This window comes from Nycticebus coucang, chromosome 8 (assembly GCF_027406575.1).
Source record: "Nycticebus coucang isolate mNycCou1 chromosome 8, mNycCou1.pri, whole genome shotgun sequence".
Classification (NCBI taxonomy): domain Eukaryota; kingdom Metazoa; phylum Chordata; class Mammalia; order Primates; family Lorisidae; genus Nycticebus; species Nycticebus coucang.
Window position 1 is genome coordinate 84,295,065 of NC_069787.1, and position 26,311 is coordinate 84,321,375.

General features: G+C 49.2%; 2 protein-coding genes across 10 annotated transcripts in view; one reads left to right on the plus strand and one right to left on the minus strand.

Moving 5' to 3' along the window:
- The window catches only part of TTC21A (tetratricopeptide repeat domain 21A), a 43,561-nt gene extending 41,686 nt beyond the window's left edge, over window positions 1-1,875 (plus strand). For 4 of the 7 annotated variants that reach the window (XR_008381891.1, XR_008381896.1, XR_008381895.1 and 1 more), the window contains 2 exons: window positions 146-213; window positions 302-490. Coding sequence is in view for 1 of the 7 variants with exons in the window: in XM_053600436.1 (XP_053456411.1) it covers window positions 146-213; window positions 302-379 (146 nt within the window). In the remaining 6 variants the exon portion in view is untranslated. Of the gene's footprint in view, window positions 1-145; window positions 214-301; window positions 491-784 lie in introns of those variants that run through there. The other 3 variants (XR_008381892.1, XR_008381894.1, XR_008381893.1) reach the window with 3 other exon arrangements.
- Window positions 1,876-3,862: 1,987 nt separating this feature from the next.
- On the minus strand, window positions 3,863-17,493 carry CSRNP1 (cysteine and serine rich nuclear protein 1). Of its 3 annotated transcripts, none has more exons than XM_053600441.1 (5): window positions 17,401-17,493; window positions 9,187-9,421; window positions 6,982-7,241; window positions 6,157-6,471; window positions 3,863-6,004 (listed from the first exon to the last, which is right to left on the minus strand). In XM_053600441.1, the coding sequence occupies exons 2-5, from the start codon at window positions 9,380-9,382 to the stop codon at window positions 5,015-5,017; spliced, it is 1,761 nt and encodes a 586-aa protein (XP_053456416.1). In that variant the 5' UTR covers window positions 9,383-9,421; window positions 17,401-17,493; the 3' UTR covers window positions 3,863-5,014. The 3 variants fall into 3 exon arrangements, with proteins under 3 accessions (XP_053456416.1, XP_053456415.1, XP_053456417.1); XM_053600440.1 differs by lacking the exon at window positions 17,401-17,493 and adding an exon at window positions 16,366-16,547; XM_053600442.1 differs by lacking the exon at window positions 17,401-17,493 and adding an exon at window positions 10,453-16,345.
- Between the last annotated feature and the right edge of the window lie 8,818 nt (window positions 17,494-26,311).

Below are 26,311 nucleotides of genomic sequence, written 5' to 3' on the forward strand. Positions count from 1 at the left end.
CGTGTGAGTGGGGTGTGGAAGGGAGGTAGAAGGATCCCCCAACCTGACCCCAGAACTCAAGGCCTATACCCTGGCAGTTATGGGAACCAGAGAGGTTCTCAGATCATCAGAGTTCTACCATTTGTGTTCTCCATGCTCCGGACAGGTTTCAAACTCGCTTTCAACTACTTGAAGGACAAGAAATTTGTAGAGGCCATTGAAATCTGCCACAATGTAAGCTACCAACACTGGCAGCAAGAGGGCCTGGTGTAGTGGAGGGGATCCTATCTGACACTACACATCCATTCTCTCTTTTTTCTAGATCCTCTCAGAGCACCCCAACTATCCTAAGATCAGAAAGGAAATTTTGGAAAAGGCCCAAGGGTCCCTGAGGCTCTAGCTGTGGTTAGAGGGGCCTTGGCCAGCAGAAGCCATCAACCTGCTGAAGTTGTGTGGAGGGGTGATAAGAGGGTCAGTATAGAAGGGACTGAGAAAATGACATATTCTTCCCTGTTTCTGTACTGTTTGTGGTTTATTTTGAATCATGCCTCATCTGGCCTAAGGAACATCTCAAAACTATATGTCTTTAAGACACAAGAAGTAATTTCACTCTGGAAAGAAAGACATCAACTGGCCTAACATCTGCTGGGCTCATTGGATACTTGCTAACAGACCTCACTTTTATCCCAGACTCTGCAAGGAGGCAGAGGGGAACGAAGAGGGGGTTCCCAGTGGAATGGTGGTTAGAAAAATACCCTACAGCTATTTTTAAATTGTTGCCTTCCCTCTTCTGCCTGGTTCCCAGCATCCCAGAGCTAAAGAAGCAACTGCTGCTCCCTACCATGCTACCCACTGAGTCTGCCTGGCAGTGGGCCCAGACAGGAGGACCAGCTGCAGAAGGCCCACACAGCAGAGGCCCTGTGTAAGAGGGCCTGCAGGTTGCAAGGGCCATTGTCTAACATCGTCCATACATCTGTCTCCCCTTCCCCCCTCTCCCAGTCTTCGGCCAGCTTTTGCTGGTCTTTAACGGTTTGGGACAAACCTGTTTACCCTTGCCTGGCACAGAAAGGTACATGCCAAGAAAAAATAGTCTACACTTCAGCTTTTGTAAAAGACATTGGCCAACTAATTCATCCTCCAGAAACCCTTTTAATGCCTAAGGGGGCAAATGCAGTGGTCCCTATTTAGATGAATAATATTAATTGCAACTAGCAAGAGGATGACAAAGGTCACCTTTTCTGTGCTCCAAATACACTCTTCCTGTTTTTCAGGATGGCAATAATGGGCCAGTCTGGCTTCAGGGGAAGGAATTCTGAAATGGGAACCAGGAGGCCTTAGGCTCGCCCCATGAGACCTTCTCAAATCTCTTCCCTTCTCTGGGTCTCAGTGTCCCCATCGGTGGCAGGAAATTAGCTTTGTTTCCCAAATCTTGGTGCAACTCTCTGCCAGTGATATACAGCAAACATTTTATTTAAAGTTTAACAGCTAGCTGTGAATCTATACATCATTTTTGTATAATGGAGGAAAACTAGTACAACAAACTCAGGGATTCATAGGATGGGTTAAACTTTTAAACATACCAATACAATTGATTTAAAGAAAAATACTTAGGTCCAGGTACGGTATAATCCCAGCACTTTGGAAGGCAGAGGGGACACTTTGGGAGGATTTACTCGAGCCCAGGAGTTTGAGGTTGCAGTGAGCTATAATTGTGTCACTGCACTCAGTAGAGAAGGGATTGAGAAAATGACATATTCTTCCCTGTTTCTGTACTGTTTGGGACAAACCTGTTTACCCTTGGCTGGCACAGAAAGGTACATGCCAAGAAAAAAGAAAAACAAACAAAAAAGAACAAAGAAAAATATGAATAGGATGGGTAGAATGTAGATATGAGCAGTTTTCTTTTTTTTATTTTTTTGTAGAGACAGAGTCTCACTGTACCGCCCTTGGTAGAGTGCCGTGGCGTCACACGGCTCACAGCAACCTCTAAGTCTTGGGCTTACGCGATTCTCTTGCCTCAGCTTCCCGAGCAGCTGGGACTACAGGCGCCCGCCACAACGCCCGGCTGTTTTTTGGTTGCAGTTTGGCCGGGGCTGGGTTTGAACCCGCCACCCTCGGTATATGGGGCCGGCGCCCTACTCACTGAGCCACAGGCGCCGCCCGATATGAGCAGTTTTCAAGAGAAGTGTCCAGTGAGTAAGGTTTAGAAATAGTGAACAGATAAGGATCCCTTTAGAACAGCATGTGTTGTCCTCAGTGGCTGCTGAGTCTTGTTTTTATAACATGCTACTACTGGTCATGCTCATGGTCTCTTGGTGAGTTGGTTATCGGAATGCTTTCTTCGGGTTACTCTCTTTCCTTGGGAAAACCCAGTCCCCTTTCCTGTAATGTGCTTTACTACTCAGTTTTGTTGGGATAGGTTTGTTGAGAGACAGGTCTGTCTGTATAGAGAATGATGCTGTAAAGGGATTGTACATTAATCACGTTTTGCTGTAAAATCTAAGTTGTCTTCATTTATCTCAAAAAGAAAGAAAGAAAAAGCCAAGAATTGACCCTGTGGTCTGAGATGGAAACAGGCAGTACTCAGTCCAGCAATGGGCTGAATCCATGGGTAGGGGCCTATAAAGGCTTCTCACGTGTCACCGGAGCTGCTGAGGGCTGCCATCCAGTTAAGAGTAGACACTCAGAGCCCTTAGAGATAGCAAGGTTTTGTATCATGTGTGATGAAGCAATCTACAAAAGGGCCTCCAGGCACCAGTGAACGAGGGAGGACAACTGAATGTACCAGGGTACTCTACCCTGAGATGCCTAAGGCCTAGCTATTCCCAGTTTGGCTGATAGACATACTCCACCACAATAGGCCGGACCCAAGCCATGAGTCCTCTAATGGCCACTGATATGGCTATGTGACCATGTCCATGCATGTCCAGAGACAAGTGACAGATAATTAAAGGAGAGGCAAAAACATAAAAGTTAAGCATAGAAAATGAGTGGCAGAAACATGAAAATAGAATGGTGCATATGTTCTAGGGACTCTTCTGAGTGCTTTGGATGTAGAAGCTAATGAGAGGAGCAGTGTTATTTGCTCAGTATTAAGGACACACACAGACCAAAGGGGTAAGTAATCTGCATGTCACTTCACTAGGAGTAGAAGAGCTAGGATTCGAACCCTGTTCTGAGTCTGTGTTCTCACCAATAAGCCAAAAAGATGAGCGAGCCCAGCACAGACTAAAAGAGGCAGAGAATTAGAGCAAGAAAAGGAGACCCAAATCAGATCCCCATCAGTGGTTCCTCCTCCCAGAACGTGTAAAAACCATATCATTCCTAAGGGAGAGGTCGACCTTCTTTAGGCCCCCAGACTGGGGTTCCCTAGAGCAGGGTGTGGCCTGCTCCTCTGGCCTGCAGCCCAGCTGGTCTGCGTGGGACAGGTCAGACAGGTCTGGCTGGTACAGATAGATGAAGTTCTGCAAGCCCCCAGGGACAACAGCTGCTGAACCTATGGCCTCCACTAGCCACATCCCCTTGCCCTACCCCCACCCAAGTGAGTGACTTTACCCTCAGGACCAGGCCCCAGCTCGGTATGGGTACATGTGAAGGAGGGATGCCCTCATGTCCGAAGACCATGCTGCTGCTCCCCACTACCCCTTGAATGATCACCAGGGAAGAATGAATTAATCCAAAGGAAAAACTGATCCATCTGCCTCTCAGCTGGCTCCTGCCTCTAAGCTGACCAGCTCATCTGGAAGGAGGCCAAATGTACTATGTACCTCTCTGCTCCCACCCCCAACACAACTTCAGTGTCCACACTGCCCTGCAGGAACCATCTCCCCTCCCTCCTAAGAGGGTACCCATGCTTCCCATCCCACAAAGGTGGACCACACTGTTAAAAATAGAGCCTCTTTATTGGTACCTATAAGCTCAGGTACAAGGTGTTCCCATAAGCACACAGGCTGGCAAGGCCTCCCAGGCAAGGGGGCAGGCCCAGAACCTGAGTTTCTTGGCACAACACAGGGAAAAATGAATAAATTATAGTTCTCACACTCAGGGACAATATAGAAATTATGATGCAAAATTCATTACCAGCAAACGTAAGTCCTAAGGAGACACCCTTCACCAACTAGCCTCAGGGCATGGGCAGGTGGGCCAGGCTGGAGTCTAGTGCCCAGAAGGCCCTGAGATAAGTAGTCTGGGGCATGCTTCGCGCCCCAAGGTAAGCCGCTTATCCTCTCTGGGCCTCTGACTTTCCCCTTCTCCCCTAAATAAATGGGCCTGGAATAAAGGCTGTAGCCCTTGGGGAGGAGATGGACAGAGGCAGGAAGTGGAGGGGGCTAGTGAGGCAGAAGGGAGTTTTGGTCACAGCTGGTCAGCCCAGCCTCTCCCTCTGCTCACACTTTAGCCCCAGCCCACTCAGACATTCAGGAGCCAGGTAGTTGACACTGTAGATCATAGGGCTCAAATCCAGACCTAGTCTCCACCAAAGCTCCATCAGGGCAAGGGTAGGTCTACAAAGCAAAAGGGACTCAAGGGTCTGTGCCCACCCCACCCCCAATACTGTCCACCAGCCGTAGAGGAGTAGCCAAAGCCGCCTTGGTCTCCAAATAAATTATGGAAATAAATTAGTCTTCACAGTCCAGAGGATTTAGCCACCCATTGGTCTAAGGCTCAGGGTGGTAAGAGAAGCCACCTGATTTCAGTCCTGTCTCACCAACTTTGGCTAAGAAACATTGTGCAATGACCAAGAAGTGGTCTGCCAAGGAGCCACACTTTCCCTTCTTCCTGGCATGTGTTGTGGAGTGGAAGATCATTGAAGGGCTGGGGAGACTGGGCAGCTGAAAGGGGAGCCCCCCCCCTTCTTTAGCACAGAACAGTTAAAAAAATAAATAAATAAATTCAAAGTGTTGCATGAAAACCAGGAGTGTGCACATGGCGCCCATGGGTGAACCAGACAACAGGAGACTGTTACATACAGACCTTGGGGAGCCCCAAAATTATAAGAAAGCAGCAACAGGGGTCTTGAAAAAAGGCATTCTAGTCCTCACACCAGCATAGGCTCCATCAGAGATGCTGGGGCAGTATCCTCAAACTGGCTGTCAATAAAGGGAGCCAGGGCTTCAGCAGCTGGCTCGGACAAGCCCATGAGGGTCTCCAAGAAACAAGTGCTAATGTCCCCAGGTGGAGAGAGGCCAGGCAAAGGGAAGTGAGGTGACTCGAGGTTGTCTAGGCTGTCAGTTACCTTCTGGGAGGTGTAGTGAGGCCCAAGACTATAATCTGGCAGAGCCTGAAGCAACTCAAAGGAGTCACAGGAAGACAAACTGAGGTCCACTGAGCTGCTTTGGCCAGCATCCACATTGAGTGGCACTGAAGTGCCAGGGAGGCTGCCTTCTTTTGACCCTTCAAGGCCACCATTTAGAAAGCAGCTGGCATCCAGGTTGGCATTTTCATCTAGAATGCCTGTCACGAGGCTAGAGCCAGCATAGCTGTGGGTCCAGCTGGCCAGGCCACCAGGGTCACCAGTACCAAAGATGTCAGCTGGATGGAAGCAGCTGAAGTTGTCCAGGTTCCCAATACCTGCTTCTTCCTTCTCCTCCTCCTCCCCACCAAAGTCAGAGTCACTGAAACTCAGGATCCGGGCCAGACTGTCATCGTCCATACCAGGCTGGAAGCCAGGGCTAGGCAGACCTGGGTGAGAGGGGCAGTCCGGAACCTCGCTAGTGCCAGATGCTGAGGAAGATGCTGTAGAAGAATCAGTCATATCACTGCTGCAGCTGTTGTCTCCCAGCTCACTGCTCACAGGGGGTTTGGCTAGTGGGAAAGTGGGAATCAGAACCTGCTCTGCAGGGCTGGGTGGGCTGCCCTGGGCGGGGCTCTCCAGCTCCCCAAGGCTCTTGGGCCCCTGCTCCAGTTGTAGGCGGGTAAGTGTATGGATGAAATGGGTCTGAACTCGCGCCTGATTAAATTCCACACGGCCCTTGGGATTCTCACAGCCTTCTCTGCAGCAGCCACAGGGGAATGCTGTATGGTCCATCTGCAGAGAAAGGAGAGGCACAAGTGAGGACTTTGTGGAGCACAAAGAAACCCCCAGGCTCAGGCTCCCCACCCCAGCCTAGTCCAGCCACCATACCCTGGTACTTCCCCAGTCTCAGACTCCCTACCCCCAGCTGGGTCAAGCCACCGCACCTGGCACTTGATGCCTGCCAGGCTACAGCTGCAGGTCTCGGGGTCACAGACCCTGTCACAGTGACAGCCACAATCTTCCCGGGATTGGCGCAATGCCTGCAGCTCTCGCTTCTCCTCCCGATCAATCCTTCGAACACCTGCAGCCCGCAGCAGAGCTCGTCGTCGCCGGGCTGGGTGGGGCTGTAGGAAGTTGACTTCCTCCAACCGGCCGCCTGCCACAGCCACTGCCAAGTCCTCTTCCACAGAGGCATCATCAATGGCATCCACTGCAAGAGGCTGGCCTGCCTCTGTCTTGGGTACCCCGGCTGCCGAAAGCTGCATCCATGGGAAAGAGAGATGTGAGAGGCACAGACAGGACATGGATTTACCTCTAGTCATGAAACAAACACTCCCCAAGTGCTCACTCTGTGCTGTGGATATATGATAGCAGGACAGTCAAGAGCACCACCCTCAGGGCAGTTGTTAAAAAAAACCCAATGTCCTATTCAAGCCACTCCCCAGATCATGGACATACTTCCTTCCCAGCTAGTCAGATACATACCTCCAACATCACATCAACTCTACATGCCCTCCCCAATAAGGTCAGACCGATCCAGGCATCATGCCCCAAGCTGCTGGGACAACCAGACAGGCACCTTCATGTACCTCCCCGTCTGGAGAGAATCATGGTAACAGAATCTAATCAAGGCATTCACCAGGGCCATGGACCTGTTTTCCCATATACATAGTAAGAAAGTCAGCACCCAATGCTGGTGTGCCTTCCCTCCAAGGTTAGGACTCCAGGAGCTACCTGAGGCTGAGGGTGATGGAGAGGGGTCTCCCTACCTTCCACTGCAGCATCTCCAGCTTCTCTTCCTTCAAGCGCTGGCGGAGCTTCTCGCATCGTACCCGGGCTTGCTCCTGACTAAACTCAGCCAAGGAGAAGTGGCGACTAGCACTGTGGCGAGAGGCCATGCCCAGAGTACAGCCACCACGGCTGGGCACACTGGTAAAGCCCTGGCACCGGCGGAAATAGAAGACGGTGATGCCATCAAAGACTACGCGACCTGGGCGCTCCCTGGGAGCCCGCTTCAGGATGGACGGGGCTGGAAAACAGGCAGGGAAAGGCCAGGAATTAGTTCTCTATGAGGCATAGCATAACCTCCAGGAGGATCCTGCCCGATCAGCTGTCCTCACATCTTCCCTTCTCTGCCCACCTCAAAAAAAGAAACAGATCTCAAATTAGGAGCCAGCTTAGCTAAGATGGGAGCAGCTAAAACTGAACACCACATCCATGTCAATACTGGCTAATTTTTTTTTTTTGAAACAGAATCTCACTGTCACCCTGGGTAGAGTGCTATGGCATTGTCATAGCTCATAGCAACCTCAAACTCTTGGGCTCAAGAGATCCTCTTGCCTCAGCCTCCCAAGTAGCTGGGACAACAGGTGCCCACCACCACACCTGGCTAATTCTTCTATTTTTTTTTTTTTTAATTCTTCTATTTTTAGTAGAGATGGGGCCTCACTCTTACTCAGGCTGGTCTCAAACTCCCGAGCTCCAGCAATCCGTCCAGAGTTCTAGTATTACAGGTATGAGCCACCGTGCCCAGCAACACTGGCTTATTATCTATGGGTCCAAATGATAGTGTTTATAAAATTAAACAGCTTTTCCAACTTTATTAGCCACCTATAGGCCCCTTGCACAGTTTTCTAAAAATTTTTTATTGATTTGTAGAAGCTCTTATGATATGAGCAACAATAATCATCTGTTTAGCCTATTGACACACATATTTTAGTCTTACACCTTTGTTTACGATACTTCACAAAATTTTTTTAATCAAAAGTATTAACCTCTTCCTTTAAGACATCTATATTTTACAAAAGTCTTAGAAAGGCCTTCTCTTTAGAAGTTACTGATTGTAGGGTGGCACCTGTGGCTCAGTGGGTAGGGCACCAGCCCCATATACCGAGGGTGGCGGGTTTGAACCCGGCCCCGGCCAAACTGCAACAAAAAATAGCCAGTCATTGTGGCAGGTGCCTGGAGTCCCAGCTACTCAGGAGGCTTAGGCAAGAGAATCGCCTAAGCCCAGGAGTTGGAGGTTGCTGTGAGCTACTATGGCACTCTACCGAGGGCGATAAAGTAAGACTCTGTCTCTAAAAAAAAAAAAAGTTACTGATTGTATATTGATTAGCAAGGTATGTGCTGGTCTTTATATTAGGTTGAACCAAATTACCATAAAATGGCTGAATATAGGCAATTCCATATTTCAACCTAATATTTCAACTCTATAACCAAATATCTGAGGGAATTCTCTTTTAAAAGATTTTCTTTTTGTATTGTTAGATTCTATGTGCTAAAAATCATACTTTTTATATACATAATGCACAGACAGACATATAGTACATAAAAATTATAGAGAGTATATGTCTGGGGTATTAAAATTTCATAGGGGAGTAATTAATTAGGAGGAAAATGTCTAAAAAGGCTCCTTGGGGGTGAGGGAAGTGATAATAAAAAACAAGGTTGAAAAACACTGCTCTACAGGGCCTTCTTTGTCAGTTTGCAATCAGAATTATAGAAGCTTAAAAAATAACTGGGGTAAAAAACCTTTTCAGTACGTTCAGGCAAAAGCAAACAGCATTTTGACAGGAGAGGGACCGGCTTGACAGGCCCCATGGTAGAGAAGTGCGGGGCGAGGAACTCTAGCAGTTCCGCTTGTAGGAGGGCAGGGTGCATGCTAGGGAAACGAAACTGGAACAAAGGGAGGGGCTGGAGCGGGAAGGCTGCAGGGCTACTCTGAGGAGCTGCATCCTGGACATCATTACTCCCAAGGTCAAAGGTGAATCACTCTGGGCTCAGGTGCCGCTGTACAGTGAGCACTGAACAGTCACTGCACCATGGGAAGCAGATTTGGCAGGGAACCAAGTGAGAGACATACAGCCATGGAGATAACTGCCAGAAGCCAGAAGGGTGGTGTCGGGGCCTCCAAATCGCATTTTTCAGCAAGGAAGAGGGAGTGTGGTGGGATGCCCAGGGGAGAAAGGACTCACGCATGAAACTTCGGGGGCCAGAGAAGTCACGAGGCAGGGGTGTCTGATCCCAGAGGCCCTCCTCATCTGAGTCCCAGGCAGGGGAGACAGAAGAGCTTGGGGAGCAAGAGCGAGAGTGGCAGCTGGAGGAGGAGGAGCAGAATGAGGAGTCGTCCTCATCCAGCTGGTCAAACTTCCTCTTCAGCAGCCCAGTCATGGTGGTGCAGGGGTGCTCCGGGGTCTGGGAACAGACAGCCTGGAATGGAAATGGGAAGGTTTTAAGTGGCAGGCTGACAGCAGCAGCGGGCCCTCAGCCAGGTCTCCATTCCTCCCACTTACCCTCCAAGGCATCCCAGACCCCCTGCTCAGCCCTCCAGCCCCGCCTACAGTGCTCTGTGTGCAGGGAGCATATTCTCCAGGAAGCTCCTCTACACAAGACACAGCACCTCCTTCCCTCCAAACTTAATGTGCAAATCCACAGACTGGTGCTTTCAAACTCCCGTGAACTATGCCCAAAGCCTTCCCAGGAAACCACCAAGCAAATTCCCCACCTCCTCCTACAATCCACCTACACACACACATCCACACCAGCAAGGGCAGGAGGCAGACAGACCAACAGATGGACTGACAGACCTCAACCCAGCCTCACCCGTTCCCCGACAGGAATCCTGGGGGCTGACTCACTGGCTGGGTGATTCACACGGCTCGCATCTGTGTGCCTTTGTGTGTATGTGAGCATGTGAGGCCGTCTGCACACCCGACAGCATGCACAGCCCTCGTATGGTGGGTCTGCTTCCTCCTCCAGCACACCCACACAGACATGCTACCCTGCACACAGACAAGGCCACAAGCCCTTATTCTAGGGCCAGGCTGACCAGGCACTCTGGGAAACAGGCTGGCTTTGACACTGATCCCCATTCCCAGACAGAGCCCCTCCCCTGCCAGCGATGGAGCTTCTCAGACTTTCCCTCAGAAACCCCCGCCCTGTAGGAGAGAAATCCCTGCCTCCCAGCCTAACTATGTGACCAGAGCTGTTCAGTGGATTTCATGTCCAGTGTCTCTTCTGTCTGTGGCTTCCCAAGGTGGAACACCCCCAGGAAACACCAGGGTGTCTCCCCTTTGAGGGTCTCAGCCCTCAGCAGGAGTATAACCAGAGACTCCCCTGGCCAGAGTGGTTCATCTGGGTGGGAGGGCTTGGGCTACTTCCCCTGAATGCCGCTGCTAATAGCCCCTCCCAAGACCTGGTAACCCCCAGAGGATCCAATCCTAAGGCCTGAGTACAGCTACCTTGTCTCTGTTGCTCTGTCCTGCTGCACTCCGGCTGGCCCCCAGGAGATCACCAGGAGGAAGGGGAAAGGAAGCAAGGCCCTAGTGCTGGGGAACCCTCCCCCACTGCCATCACAGGAAATGAGAGAGAACAGGAAAAGCCAACCAGTAAGCTGTCTTAGTCTCCTCTTCTCAGGTGTCCCTTCTTAACACCCCTTCCCCTTCTCCCAAGCCTCTTACCATGTCTCTGAACCCTGAAAGGTATGCCTGTCAACCTCCTAACTGGCTAAAATTCATTCCAGGGACAGCCTCCTCCAGGGAGGCATGAGAGAAACAATCCCCTACCCCTGGGCCTGAGGGAAGAAGACTCACAGATGTTTCCGGGGCTTCTCAGTGGGTAGTTTCTCAGGCTTGGCACCCTCCTCCCAGGGTCAAACCACAGACAAAAACAACCCTGCTCCCAGCTGACCTGCAGGCCCTCTCAGGAGATGAGGGACTCATGACCCAGAGGCAGGCATGCACACATATGTATGCGCACACACACACAGAAACACACATAGACAACGCCCACATACCCTGTCCTCATCACAGCCCTGCCAGGAGACTCCATTCTTTCCCAAATTCCAGATGCTGTCTACAGGGTCCCAAATGCCAACACACACCAAAACCTGAGACCACCCCAGAGCTAATGGCTCCCTTGACATTTCTGCCTGGCTGTCCCTTAGAAACATAAAATTCTGCAGGCCCCAAATCGAACCCCTTGTCTGTTCCCCACCCCCCACCCTGTGCCATCTGTTCCTCTTCCTGTGTTCCCTATCTTAGTAACAGCACTGCCACCCACCCAGTTACTCAAGCCAGAAACCTGCATCATCCTCAACTGCCTACCCCCCTTCTCCATCTATACCCAGGCACCCAAGCCCGGAAGTTCACATAAATCCCTTTAATCCACACAAGGCCAGGCACAGGCTCAGTGGGCATCCTGGAGGCTGCACGGTGTATTGAACTTCAGCTCCTGAACCAAGCTGCCTGCGCTTGAACCCAAGCTTGGCTATTACCCAGTCAGTTTGGCTATTAGCCGACTGGGTAATCCTGGGCAAACTCCCTAAATTCTCTGCATCTCTAATTCTTGCTATTTTTTTCTTGCAGTTTGGCCAAGGCCGGTAAATGGGGCCGGTGCCCTACCCACTGAGCCACAGGCGCTGCCCTGCATCTCTAATTCTTTATCTTAAAGCCTTCTGGAGTTGGGAGGTTTACAGAAATCAATACATGTCAAGTTCTTAGAACAGTGATAAGTACTCAGTGAATGTGTTATCCTACACTGTACACAAAGAAAGAAAGAGCTCCTGGATACACACAACACAGATGAATCTCAAAGGCCATCATATTGAGTGAAAGCCAGACACAAAATGCATGTGAATGAAGCTTAAGAAAAGCCAAGACCAATGGGTAACTCTACAAGTCAGAATAGTGGTTCCAAGGGGAACGGCATATACCCCTGAGTCATGAGGGAATTTTCTGGAGGTGATGGAAATGTTCCGTGTTGATCTGGTATATCGTCTTTGTCCCTACAGCTGCCACTTCTGTCCCCTGCCTCTGCTCCTGACCCCTATCCATTCTTTACCCTGCAGCCAGAATCATCTTCTTAAACCACACACCTACCTGCCGTTCCATAAGCTTCCTTCAGGATCAAGTCCAGAATTCCAGAGGCTGAAGCAGGCCTGGCCCTGGTTTCCCCTCCAGCTTCATAATTTAGGACACTCCTTAACCCCCTCCCTATACTCTAGCTGGACTTGCGGTTACTAATGGCCACATCCCGGCTCACTCCTGGCCTTTCTCAAGATGGAACAATCCAGCCTTATTGCTTTTTAGAAATAATCTCCAGGCCTGGTGTAGTTGCTTACGCCTATAATCCTAGCATTCTGGGAGGCCCAGGTAGGAGGATCCCTTGAGCCCAGGAGTTCAAGACCAGCCTGAGCAAGAGCAAGACCCTGTCTCTACTAAAAATCAGCCAGGCATGGTGGCAGGCACGTGTAGTCCCAGCTACTCAGGAGGCTGAGGAAGGAGGACCACTTGAACCTAGGAGTTTGATGTTGGTGTGAACTAGGCTGATGCCAGGGCACTCTAGCTGGAATGACAGATTGAGACTCTAAACAAACAAAAAAAAAAAAACGGTCAGCTGGGTGCCTGTAGCTCAGTAGGTAGGGCGCTGGCCACATACATACAGGCTGGTGGGTTTGAACCTGGCCCAGGCCACCTAAACAACAGTGACAACTTCAACCAAGAAACAGCTGGGCTTTGTGGAAGGCACCTATAGTCCCAGCTACGTGGGAGGCTGAAGCAAGAGAATCACTTAAGCCCAAGAGTTTGAGGTTGCTGTGAGCTGTGACGCCACACTACTTTACTGAGGGCTACACAGTGAGACTGTCTCAAAAAAAAAAAGTCATCTCCAAAGGGACTTTCTGAATCCCCCACTTTTTTCCCCTGCCTCTCTGGCTTCTGTTATAGACAGAAGATTTGTAGGCTACTAAAATTTTTATGTTAGGGTGGAATCTCCCCACTGATAATATTTGGGAGGGGGCTTTTGTGAGGTAATTAGATCATGAATGAGATTAGTACTATAAGAAGAGACATAACAGAGATGTTCTTTGTCTCCACCTGAGGAGATAGCAAGAAGGCATCTACCTGCAAACCAGGAGGAGGACCCTTACCTGGCCACTTTGTTTGTTTTTAAACTTCATAACCTCCAGTAGTGTGGAAAGTAAATTTCCTTTGTTTAAGCCACCCAGTCCATAGTCTTCGCATTAGAGTAGCCTGAACTAAGGAAGCTCCCACAGGCCCTGGAATTTCCCCCATCACAGGCCCTATCTAACTATACTGCAATGGCTTCATTGCTAATCTGCTTCACATCAGGCTCACATTTCTGCCTGTCACTGTGCCCAGGCATGGAGTCTGGTATAGAAAGGGCACTTGACAATGTTAGAGGTAGGTAGGCTGGCCCCACATATCAGGTATAAACACAGAGAAATGATCTTTTTTGGACATGAGGTCACTGTGATTTCATGTGACCTCATGTGTGGGGTGAAGACAGTGTGACCTTCTCCTATCACAGTTAATTTAAGAAGGGAGCCATATGGCTATACCCTAGCCTATGCCAGAGGGTTTAAGCAAGAATGTTGCTCAAAAGGGGTGGCTCTGAAGGCAGGAGACGGAAGCTCAGGCCACAGACAGGTGCCAACATAGGCATCACAGGAAGTTCCCCGTTTCCCAAGAGCAAACAGATGGTGAGAGAAGTCAAGGAAGCAGGTTCAAATCAGACACCATGGTCCTGACTCAGAGATGTCCACAGGAGGATTAAGGTGAGGGGGTTATGACCACCAAGGCTGAAGACAGGGAAACAGAAACATAGGGAAGCTATGGCCAAGCTGAAGGTTCTAGTGGTGAACCCCTTGCAGGATCTGCAGTCATGGAATGAAATGAATTATCTCCTTCTGGATAGTCCTTTGGAGAGGCAGGAAGAGGAAAGGACCCCTGGATCTCATGTTCCCGCTGTCCCACCTGGGAATCCAGAGGCTGAGAGAGGCAGAGGCTGGAGATGAGAGAAAAAGGCAGAGCCAAAGACAAGGAGAGGCCAAGTCAGAAAAAGGAATGAAAGATAGTGAAAGAGTCCAAGAAAAGTGTCAGACAGTGAGTCAGAGAGTGGGGGAGGGGCCCTCAGCAGCTACCCAGAAATCAAGATCCTGACCATGGCTCTGTTCCCAGGGAGAGCACAGCCCCCTTCTAGGGTCCTGGAGGAAGGAAAGGCAATTCCCAGGAGCTGGCTCAGACAGAAATACCACACCCTTAGGAGCCCCAGAGACAGGCCCTGAATCAAAGACAACCAGGCTTCTTCCGGGATCTGACAGAGCCCTGAGAATCAGGAGGCCCTCCTGCCACCACACACCAGGATGGGGGAGGGTGGGCACGCCCCTCACTGCACTGTGAATCCAGGAAGGTCACCTTACCCCCACTCCTCCACCCTCCAAGCAACCAAAGGCTGCTTAAGTGAGGAGGGGTATCTCTAGGCCTCAGAAAAGCCACAGCAACTCTTCTGCCAACCTCAGCAGACCCACCAAAGCCCCAGCCCCCAGAAGGAGCTGATCTTAGGGAGGGGTCACCTTTAGCTGCCTCCATCCCCCTCCAGGAATCTGAAGAATGTGTCCTTTAACCTCAGAGCCCCAGGCCTTGGCCAGTCCCCCCACAAACACCTAGGGTCACATGACCCCAGACCATCAGGAACTACTTCCTGGGAGGGCACCTCTAAACACCTCTGGCCACCACTGAAAAGCCAGCCAGGGCAGACAGGAAGCCTTGGCACCCCTCCCCCACCCATCCCTCTGAAAGTGATCTCAGGGGAGGGGACAGTTCTTCAGCCTTGGCCTCCAGGGCCTGGCACTGGGGAGGTGCCAAATGTTGGCTGGCTACATGATGCACTGACTTCTGCAGAAGGGAAAATTGCACCTGACAATGACCCCGCCTCCTACACCTCAGCGGAGCCTCCTTTGCTCTCTCATTCATTCATTCAACAAATATTTATTGAGCTCCCACGATAAGCTAAGCACTGCAGGCACTCTGCATACAGTGAGCAAGACCTACACAAATGCTTGCTCTTTTGAAGCCAAGTTGAGTGGGGAGAACCACAGTGCAGGGTGCTGGGATGCAGGGTTGGAGGAGTACCACTGGGGGTTCAACAAGGTGAAGGACTTGAGGAGGTAAAACCAGTGGGGGAGGGGCGGCCGGAGAGGAGGCAGAGTTCCAGGACAGGCTTTAGCTTGAGGGCAGGCGAAGCCACAGAAAGGTTTTAGTAGGGAGTGACAATACCAGATTTGCATTTTCTAAAGATGGCTCAGCAATGGGACTGAAGGGGGTGTGGCCTTTGGGGTGCAGCCAGGTGAGTAGACAGGTCAAGGACACCGGAGAAATACAGTGGACAGAGAGGAAAGCCAGTGGAGAAAGAGGGCAGGGCTGTCAGGATTTGGGGGCGGGGGAAGTGATGAGTTACCCTCCAGAGGACTATGTGACTTTGAATGGAGGCGTTGGGTGGGCATCGGGAGCCGGGGAGGGACCTCCTGGTGTCAGGAGTGTGGGCTTTGGCTGTGTGATTGTGCCGGCGAGCGGGAGTGACTAAGTGTGTGATGTGGGCATCTTAACAGAGCTTGCCTGCGAAAGGGCCCCAGGGGAGGGGAAACTGAGGAAAGGGAGGAATACGCGCCAGGAAGGGAATAGAGTGCGTGGGAGAGAGCCTACGTGTGCCAGGGGATGGCCGGTGTAGCAGCGCCCGTGACTCACAGCGGTGGCCTCTGCGTGTGACGGTGACTGACAAACAGGTGAGCGTACGACACAATCCCTCCTCTCCCTCCCTCCCAGGGTCCGTGACTCACTGAGCCTCTCTCCTGGCTCATGCCTCCACTCCCTCCCTGACCCCAGCTGGCCGGGGGCACTTGGCACACGCCACCGCCCGTGCACCCTCCCCGGGGGGAGGCCGGGAAGGAAGGCGACAAATGTCACCTGCTCTGGCCACGCGAGTAACTTCTGAAAAGTTCTAAGGCAACTGGGTCAAAAGGAAACTCGCGCGCACCAGTCACCTGGCCGCCGCGAGCAACCCTCGCTCGGCTGCCAACCGCACTGAACTCGGGGCGCCGCGACTTCTTGGGGTAACCTAAGCAAAGCGGGGGATGGGAGCCGACAACCAGCAACTCCCGTCTTCCAGGCTCCCAGCCCCGGACTTCCGCGGTGGCGAGAAGTCTGGGGCTGAGGTGGGCTGGGCAGTTCCAGCCCCGGCGTCCGCTCAGGGTGCGGGGGAGCGAATGACAAGGGCTGGAGCAGCGGTGCCACTCGCGCCGGGCGTCCCCTCCCCAAAGTCCAGTCCAGCCGGACTCAGGTCCCCTCAGCACTCACCTGCGATCCGGACTCTCGCCAAGGGCACCAACGCGACCCGGGTCCCAGCCGGGGACGTCCCCAGTTCCGCGCGCGACTCTGTGCGCTCGGCTGGGCAGCCGTCGGTCAAGCTGCCCCTAGCTCTACGCGTCCGGCAGCGGTGGCGGCAGCGCGAGACTGGCTGCGCCCGGCTGCACCCGGCCCCGCCCGCCGCTCCGCCCTCCTCGTCAGTGGAAAACTCCGGTACTCACGGCGCTGACGCACGCCGGGCCTCCCGCCAGGCCACCCAGCAGCCCCCGCCCCGGAGGCACCGCCTCCTCCCCCGCCCCGAGCTCTGAGCTGCGGCCGCAGGGCCTCCCTGCGGACTCTGACCTCGCCGCGGCGCCTCTGCCGCTCTCCGCCCCCAACCCCCTCCTGCTCTACCCCTTCCCCGCCCCGCCTCCCGCGCGGCAGCAACCGGTGCAGAAGTTCCAAACCCGCAGACCCTGGTCGTAAAGATCTCCACCTTGCCCCAGTGCCCCCGCTTACAGATGGGTAGACTGAGGTCTGGAGCAGCTCGGAACTCCTTAAGACCACCGGGCTAAACAGTGGCGGAGCTCGGTCTCTTACAAGCTCCCACCCCCGCCCCACCAGAAACAGGTTATAAATGTTCTCTCCTCCTCCCCTACCCTATCACCCACTCCAAGATCTGCCAGAAAAGTAAACTGTGACTGGAGATGAACCTGGGTGTGTGGGAAACGGGCAAGGGGCAGAGGAAAGGATGTCATCCGTAGGCCTGACTATAGACCAGAGATTCTTACCTTGCATTAGTTCTGAACTGGGGGTGCTGGGAACCCCCAGCCCCATCCTACCCTCTTTTTTTTTTTTTTTTTAAGTGATTTCTTCCAGGCCAGACCCTGGCTACTTAAAATGGCCCACTGCTTTCTTTGCTCCCGCCAAGGCCTGAACTGACTCAGGGCCACCCCTCCCTGTGCCGACTGCCCTGCAGCCAAGTCCTGGCCCAGGAGTCCAGCCTGAGCCCCACTTCCCAACCGCAGGTCTGATTCTACCCATTACCTTGAGCGTTTCCACCCTCACGCCTTTGCTGCAGCCGTTCGTCTCGCCTGGAATGTCTTTTTGCCCTGTCTGCTTACCAGAATCGCAACGCCTTTAAGGCAGCTTGCACTGCCTCCTCCGGGGAGCCTTCGAGGGAGCCTGACCCTCCCCCTCCCAGTACTGCTCCCGCTGCATTCTGGGTTCTTCTGCCTGTCCTAGATGAATACTGTCAGCCACTAGCCCAGCCCCCATTCTACCTTCCTCCATGTGGGGGGTGGGGGTGACCTCCTGTCCTGAATGGCATTTAGAATATAGAAGATGGTGAGAGCCCCTCTTCAGCCACAGGTGTGTATGCAGAGGGGGCTAAACAAGGGTCTACCCACCCTTTACCTTCCCCTGAAGAACAATAGGAAGAAAGCAGGTTGGGAGATAAAGTCCCTGTCCTTCCTGATGCATTATTTGTGTGTACCTGGGGGCCAGCAGGGGGAGGTTTCTGGGCAGCTGGAGCCAAGCTTCCAATAGCTTCCCAATGCCTTCTGGATGAAGCCTCAACTCTGTGGGGCCTACAGAGGCAGAATAATCAGGCCCTTGCTCACCTCCATTCCTCACTCTCTTCCCTGTCTATTCCATGTCATTAATGTGTATGTCCTTTTGTTCTTGTGCTTTTAACATTAGTCCTGCCCATAAGGTATTTGTTCCAGATTCACCTCTACGCTCCCACCTAACACCCTTGATATCTGCAGCCCCATTTGCCAGTGATGTATTCTCAAGTATGTCGTGGTTCAAACTTTCAGGGATGCTGTTGTGGTTCAAACTTTCAGGGGTGCTGTGCTTCACCTGCACCTGCCTTCTACCCACTTAGTTGTGTGGTTTCTTGTGCATTTTCTTGTATGTTGTCTGAGTTGAACTTGGTCATTCCTCTATCCCTAATGCTTGGTAAGAACTTGCTAAGTAAATTAAATGTACCTAGTAAATGGGTAAAAATTGCTAGGGCCCAAGGTGAAGGCAGGGCTGGAGGGGTTGGAGGGATCCTTCACACAGCATGTTGAAGCTATGGTGTGGCTGAGATTGCTCAAGAAGGAGTTTAAAGGCTACAAGCTGGGTGTCAGTTGCTAGAGGTGACTCAGCTCTCAGGGCTTTAAGGGGCAGCCCACCCAGGCCACCCATACACCACTAAGTCACTCAGCCACACTCTCCCTGCTGCTGCCAGCTACAGACCTCAGTTGTCCCAAAGAATCCTTTCCACTGCCTGCTTTCCTGAATGTGTCTAATCCCCAGGCCAGGTTTTCAACAGGGAGTTTTTGTGATACCTAGAAATGAAGTTCTATTTAGTTTTCTGTCCCTGGCTGCCTGTATCCCTCTCTCATGCTTGCTGGCCTTCAGCTTTCCAATCTGTAAAATGGGAGCATTGCACCAGAGACTCCCCTAGCTTCAGCATTCCTTAAACTCAGTTTCTGAAAGATGTTGCCTGCTGGTAAAGGAACTTGGCAGGGTTGGGCACTACTCAGGCTGCCTAGGTTTGCATACTTTTGGGCTATGGATTGGGAAAACCAAATAAGACAAATCAGGGCAGGGAGTTCACAAGGGTTGGGATACAGGCTTAGAGCAGGAAGCCCAAAGGGTGATGAAGTTTAGGGAGCAGGAAAAGGAGAGAATAAAGAAAAATGTCAGAGAATAAAAAGAATCAAATAAGTAATGTGTTTTCTCCAGAAAATCATCTCCCTGTCCTGGGATGGTTTCACCAGATGTTCCCCAGATGTTGCTGGTGAATGGGAAACATCTCCCTCTGGGATCCCAACTGAGCTCTTCCTGTTCATAGGGAAATGGTCTGGTCGAAGGCAGTGAGGGTGGGATCTGGAGCAGCATCCATCTGTGGCTATGGCACTTATAAGCAGAAACACACCCACACATCCTCAGGGAATTTCCGAATACTTGGAAGAGTCCTACAAGTTTCTCAAACATTCAACATCCATGGACCACCCATTTTAGGTAAATAAAAATTATCACAAATTTTAAATAATTTTAAAAGTGAAATTAATGATATATTTCCATCAGTAAGACTAAAATCAAAAGGACTACTAAATGTGACAAGATTGAGAATTAAGCAGATCTGTCACATATTGTTGATGGAAGGGTGAATTGACACAATTATCTTGGAAAATAATTTCACAGTCCCTACTAAGGTTAAACATAGGTAAACTATGATCTTGTAATTCCACCCCAAGAGAAACAAGATGCTTATATCCACCAAAAGACATTTTTAAGAATGTTATAGTCATTTTATGTATAAAAGCCCCAAATTGAAAATAACTCAAATGTCCACTAATAAGGGAATAGAAATAGACATGATTTATCATACAATGGATTATTATATAGCAAGGAAAAAGGACAGCCTCTTGCCTCATACAGTGCTATGGTTTGAATGTCTCTCAACATTCTCACACAGCAAATAAATTTTTTTTTTTTTTTTTGTATAGACAGAGTCTCACTGTACCGCCCTCGGATAGAGTGCCGTGGCGTCACACAGCTCACAGCAACCTCTAACTCTTGGGCTTACGTGATTCTCTTGCCTCAGCCTCCCGAGCAGCTGGGACTACAGGCGCCCGCCACAACGCCCGGCTATTTTTTTTGTGCAGTTTGGCTGGGGCTGGGTTTGAACCTGCCACCCTCGGCATATGGGGCCGGCGCCCTACTCACTGAGCCACAGGCGCCGCCCCCACAGCAAATAAATTTCAACATGAGTTTTAGGACGGGCCCCTGCCACAACTCCCGTCCTAAAACTCATGTTGAAATGTATTTACTATGTGAGAATGTTGAGAGACCTTTAATAGGTGGTTAGGTTATGAGGGCTCTGCCTTCATGAATGGATTAATGCCCTTATTTCGAGATTAAGTTAGTTATCCCGGAAGTAGGCTCTTAATAAAAGTTCCAACCCATTTCTCTCTGTCTCATGTACCTACTTGCCATGTAATGCCTACCACCATGGACTGATCCTCACTAGTCTATGCTCTTGGACTTTATAGTCTCCAGAACTTGAACCAAATAAATTTAATTTTTTTATGAACTACCCAATCAGTGGTATTCTGTTATAGTAGCAAAAAATGGACTAAGACATACAATAACTTAAAACATCTTAAAAACCTTACTAAATGTAGAATATAAATGTCTTAACACAATAACTAAGAAAATGCCAGGAAGGCTATGTTAACCAGTTTGATGAAAATACTTCAAATTGTATATAAAACCAGTGCATGGTGCCCCATGATTGTATTAATGTATACAGCTATGATTTAATAAAAACAAAATCTTAAAATCTTAAAAACATTGTATTGATTAAAAGAAGCCAAGCACAAAAGAGTAAGGACTACAATTCCATTTATTTATATGATCTTTAAAAACAGGTGAACTAAAGCATGATGGTAATGTTGCCTTTAGGGTGCTGACAAGGATGGGGTCTAAAAGAGCCTTTGGGGGTGCTGGAGAGGTTCTATATCTTGGTCTGGGTAGTGGTTTGATGAGCATAAATATTCAAGTTCTTTGGGATTTGTTTACCGTAAGTTTTTTCCCAATTAAAAAAAAAGGAAGGAGGGAGGAGGAACGACAATTATAGAGCCAAAATTGTGAAAAGGAGCCCAGTGTTTTCAGCCTTCCACCAATAAGCCTACACCTGCATCACTGAGGGATACCTACAGTCCACTGATCGAGTTCAACTATTTAGAGTTCTCCATCTGAATTAGTGTTCCAATGGTTTGGAGAGTTTTCCAACACCTACAACCAATTCTCTGATTCTCTGGACACTAACAGTGTTCAACAATTGATTTGAACTCTGACACTACCTGGAGTAATCCAGACTCCACAGTTTAGGGCTCAGTCCTGGGAAACTGCACCCTGCCCTCCACAACTGACAGCAATCACAAGTCCGGGCCTTTGTACATCTGACAACCTATAAATTGGGGTTCCCACCAGCCCCTGGTAAGGTTTGATAATTGGTTAGAATTCCTAGACTCAGGAAGACATTTTACTTATCTTTTTATTATAAAGGATACAAATGAACAGCCAGATGAAGAAGTACTGTCATGGTCTATTTGCATTGCTAATAAAGGAATACCTGAGACTAGGTAATTTATAAAGAAAATAAATTTATTTGGCTCATGGTTCTGTAGACTGTACAAGAAGCATAGTGCAAGTACTTCTGGTGAGGGCTTGCAGCTGCTTCCACTCCTGGCAGAAGCAAAGGGGAGCCAGCTATGCAGAGATCATATGGCAAAAGAAAAGGCGGGGGTGGGGGTGTGGGGGAGTGCGGCAGGGTGCTGGTCTCTTCTTAAAAACTGGCTCCAGTGGGAACTAAAGGAGCAAGAACTCAGTTCATTACCTTGAGGACAGCATCAAACCATTCATGTGGGATTTGCCCCCCATGATCCAAACATCTCCCATTAGGACCCACCTTCACCACTGGGGGACCAAATTTCAACATGAGATTTGGAAGGGATAACATCCAAACTAGGAGATAGTAGGGCAAGGTTTGCAAGTGTCCTGAGCACAGGAGCTTCTGTCCTAATGGAATTGGCATGTGCCCCACTTTTGGTATATTCCTCTGAATGTGGATCCGTTCACAGGTCCGGAAGTTTACCCAGTCTTATTCAAGAGGTTTTATAGAGCTTAATCTCCAGCCCTCTTTCCCTTCCTGGAAGTTGTGGGCAGGGTTGAAAATTCCAAACCAAGGCCAGTGTGCTGTGGCTCACGATTGTAATCCTAGCACTCTGGGAGGCCGAAGCGGGTAGATCATCTGAGCTCAGGAGTACAAGACCAGCCTGAGCAAAGCAAGACCCCCGTCTCTAAAAATAGCCGGGAGTTGTGGCAGGCACCTGTAGTCCCAGCTACTCAGGAGACTAAGGAAAGAAGATCACTTGAACCCAAGAGTTCCAGGTTGTTGTGAGCTATGATACCATGCCACTCTACAAAGGGTGACAAAGTGAGACTCTGTCTCCAAAAAACAAAAAGAAAGAAAGAAAGAAAATTACAACCCAGTAATCACTTGGTCTTTGTGGAACCAGCCCCATTCTGGGGCTATCTAAGGACCCTATCCTAGGTCACCTCATTAGCATAAATTCTGGTGTGCCCAAAAGGGACTTCTGAATGACAAAAGATACTCCTATCACTCAGGAAATTCCAAAGATTTTAGGAACTCTGAACAAGGAATGGGACAAAGACCAAATATATTTCTTATTTTGCCATAGATGGGTAAGAATTATTCTATTATGGTTCTCAGGTACAAGAAGCTTTATGTTATTTTTCATCTAAGAGTTTCATAGTTTTAGCTCTTCACGTTTGGGTCTTTGATCCATTTATAGTTAACTTTTGTACTGTATAAGGCAGGGGTATCCAACCTACAGCCCCCAAGGGCCATGACCTGATTTGGAGAGGACATTTTTGTTTGCCTATCTGTGGTGTTGGATTTCACAAAAGTATGCAGAGACTATTTTGCTAATTAACTTTTGTCAGTGCGTGTGTATTTAATGTGCAGCCCCAGACAACTCTTATTCTTCTAATATGCAGCAAAGAAAAAAAAGATTAGAAGCTTTAAGCTAAGGTAAGGGTTCAACTACGTTCTTTCGCATGTGAAGATCCAGTTTTCCTCATGCCATTTGCTGAAAAGAAGGTGGGTTTTCCCTTCTTTTTTCAAAATCAAATCAAAGCAACTGAGTTTCAAGAACTTCCACCTCAGCAAGGACAGTCTCCCATGTGCCTTCTCAACTCCATCCCTTCCAAGGTTTATCTGAAGAATAGGGCTGCTTTACCCTGTCTAGGGTGGCCTGGCTCTGTGATTTTCAGTTCATACTGTCAATCCACTAGAGTGCCCCTTCTCAAGCCTATGAATTCACTGAGAGTATATGGTGGGCCCTGCTGTTTCAGAGCCACCCTTGTGGGAGGACTCTGGTGAGGCTGGGAACAGGAACTAAGGTCCCTTTAGGAGGCTCAAACATTCCTCTCTAGGCAGCCCCGTCCTAACTACCTCCTCACCTGCCCAGTCCTCTCTCCACCTTGCCTTCTTCATTTCCTATCCTCTCACAACCTCCATCCAGATGGACAAGAGATTGAGGGGGGGCGGCGCCTGTGGCTCAGTCGGTAAGGCACTGGCCCATATACCTAGGGTGGCGGGTTCAAACCCGGCCCCAGCCAAACTGCAACCAAAAAATAGCCGGGCATTGTGGCAGGCGCCTGTAGTCCCAGCTACTTGGGAGGCTGAGGCAAGAGAATCGCTAAAGCCCAGGAGTTGGAGGTTGCTGTGAGCTGTGTCAGGCCACAGCACTCTACCGAGGGCCATAAAGTGAGACTCTGTCTCTACAAAAAAAAAAAAAGAGATTGAGAGGGGATGCACTTCTCCCCAAGTCTCTCAGTGAGCTAAGGCAGTGGTTCTTGGGTGGTAGCTCCTGACCTGCAGCATCACCTGAGAACTTGTCAGAAATGCAGATTCTTGGGTCCCCTTACACCTACTGGATCAGAAATTCTGCAAGTGGGTCACCCAGCAAACTGCATTTCAACAAACTCCCCCAGTTGATTCTGATGCACATCAAAGTTTGAGACCCACTGAGCTAAGACACTAGAAAGCAAAAACCAGGACAGGGGAATGTCTTCAAGTACATTTCTTAAACATTCTCATTTACCTAAGTCAGAAGACTTTTATGCATAGATCTGTGGATTAAAAATGCAGGCAGTTGAGTTCTGGGTCAAAGGATTTTGACAGCTATTGCCAAATCCCCTGAATTGCACCAATTTCACTTTCAACCAATAGCGTCTGAGGGTGACTTTCCCAACACCCTCCCTGACACTAGGTGTTACCAAACTGTGGATCTCTGCCAATCTGATAGGAGTAACAAAGAAATCCTACTTATTTAAATTGGCATTTCTCTTATTATGTGGAGCTGAAACTTTTTTGTTTTAAAGACAGAGTTTCCAGCGGTGCCTGTGGCTCACTGGGAAGGGCGCCAGCCCCATACACCGAGGGTGGTGGGTTTGAATTCGGCCTCAACCAAACTGCAATAACAACAAAAAAAATAGCCCAGCGTTGTGGCGGGCACCTGTAGTACCAGCTACCCGGGAGACTGAGCCAAGAGAATCACCTAAGCCCAGGAGTTGGAGGTTGCTGTGAGCTGTGATTCTACAGCACTCTACTTTGTTTCCCTCAGTGGAGTGCTGTAGCGTCACAGCTCACAGCAACCTCAAATTCTTGGGCTCAAGCAATTCTCTTGCCTCAACCTCCCAAGTAGCTGGGACTCCAGGCCCCAGCCACAACACCTGGCTATTTTTTTTATTGCAGTCACCATTAGTTGTTTAGCTGGCTCAGGCCGGGTTTGAACCCACCAAATTTGTTGTATGTGGCTGGCACCATAATCACTGTGCTATGGGCGCCAAGCCTGGAGTTGAGATTTTTATACACCATTTTTATTTCTCTCTAAACTACTGGTTTCTATTCTTTACTCATTTTGTATTGAATTGCTGTCAGTCTTCGAGAATGAGGGAAATGAACTCTCTCTCTCTGTCGTACAGGGGTGTTTATTCCTGGTTTGTCTTTCACCTTGATTTATAGAATGTTTCACCATACAGAAGTTTTAAATTTTATATAGTCCAATTTCTTAAATATTTACTTTAGTGCTTCTGGGTTTTGTGTGCTGCGTTCTCTATCATAATATTATAAATAAACCCACTATTCTTTTCCCTACAGTTTTAATGTCTTATTTTTAATATATACATCTTTTATCCATCTGGAACTTATTTTGTTTTAGGGAATGGAGTAGTAGTCCCACTTTATTTTTTCCCCCAATGGTTAGTTAATTTATGGCCACCTTTTTCTACTAATTTAAAATGTTTGCTTTAGCCCAGGTGCAATGACTCAGGCTTGTAATCCTAGCACTCTGGGAGGCTGAGATGGGTGGATTACCGGAGCTCAGGCTGGTCTCGAACCTGTGATCTCAGGCAATCCACACACCTTGGCCTCCCAAGTGCTGGATTACAGGTGTGAGCCACCACGCCTGGCCTTAGAATGTTCCTTGTGTAATTTTTTTTTCTTTTTCTTTTTTTTTTTTTTGAGACAGAACCTCAAGCTGTCACAGCTCACAGCAACCTCCAACTCCTGGGCTTAAGAGATTCTCTTGCCTCAGCCTCCCAACTAGCTGGGACTAATAGGCACCTGCCACAACACCCGGCTATGGGCTCCACCACAAGGCCCAGCTATTTTTTGGTTGTAGTTGTCATTGTTGTTTGGCAGGCCCAGGATGGATTCCAACCCGCCAGCTCTGGTGTATGTGGCTGGTTCCTTAGCCACTTGAGCTATAGGCACCAAGCCTCTTTGTGTAATTTTAATACTATCTTTGTAAAGGCCCTTAAATGTCTTTTAAATATTTTCTAAATATTTCTAAATATTTTATCTTTTTGATTGCCATTGTAACTGCAATTTCTTTCTTTTTTTTTTTTTATAAGTTATATATGTTTTAATGTAAAGGAAAGAGGCTATTGACCTCCATATATTAACCTTGGAGATTGCCATCATCCTACATTCTCTTATTGTTACTAATAGTTGTGCATTTCTACATATGATTTTGCTTCCTCTTTCCAATGTTTACATCTCCTTTCTTTTTTTGGTCTAATTACCTTGGTTCGAATTGCCAGAGTCATGTTAAATCATAGAGATGATGGTGACTACTCTCACTTTGCTCTTGACTTTGATGGAGATGTATTTCCTGTTTTACTCTTAAACATCATGCTGGCTTTTTTTCTTTGAAACATATGTATACTGTCTTCCCAGCTCACCACATATGTATGTATAAAACCATGTTAAGGAACTGACAATCTACTCCTGTTATGGTTTTGTTTGTTTGTTTTATAACCCTATGAACAACTTGATTTTAAGTTTTATTTGTTTAAAGTAGGAATG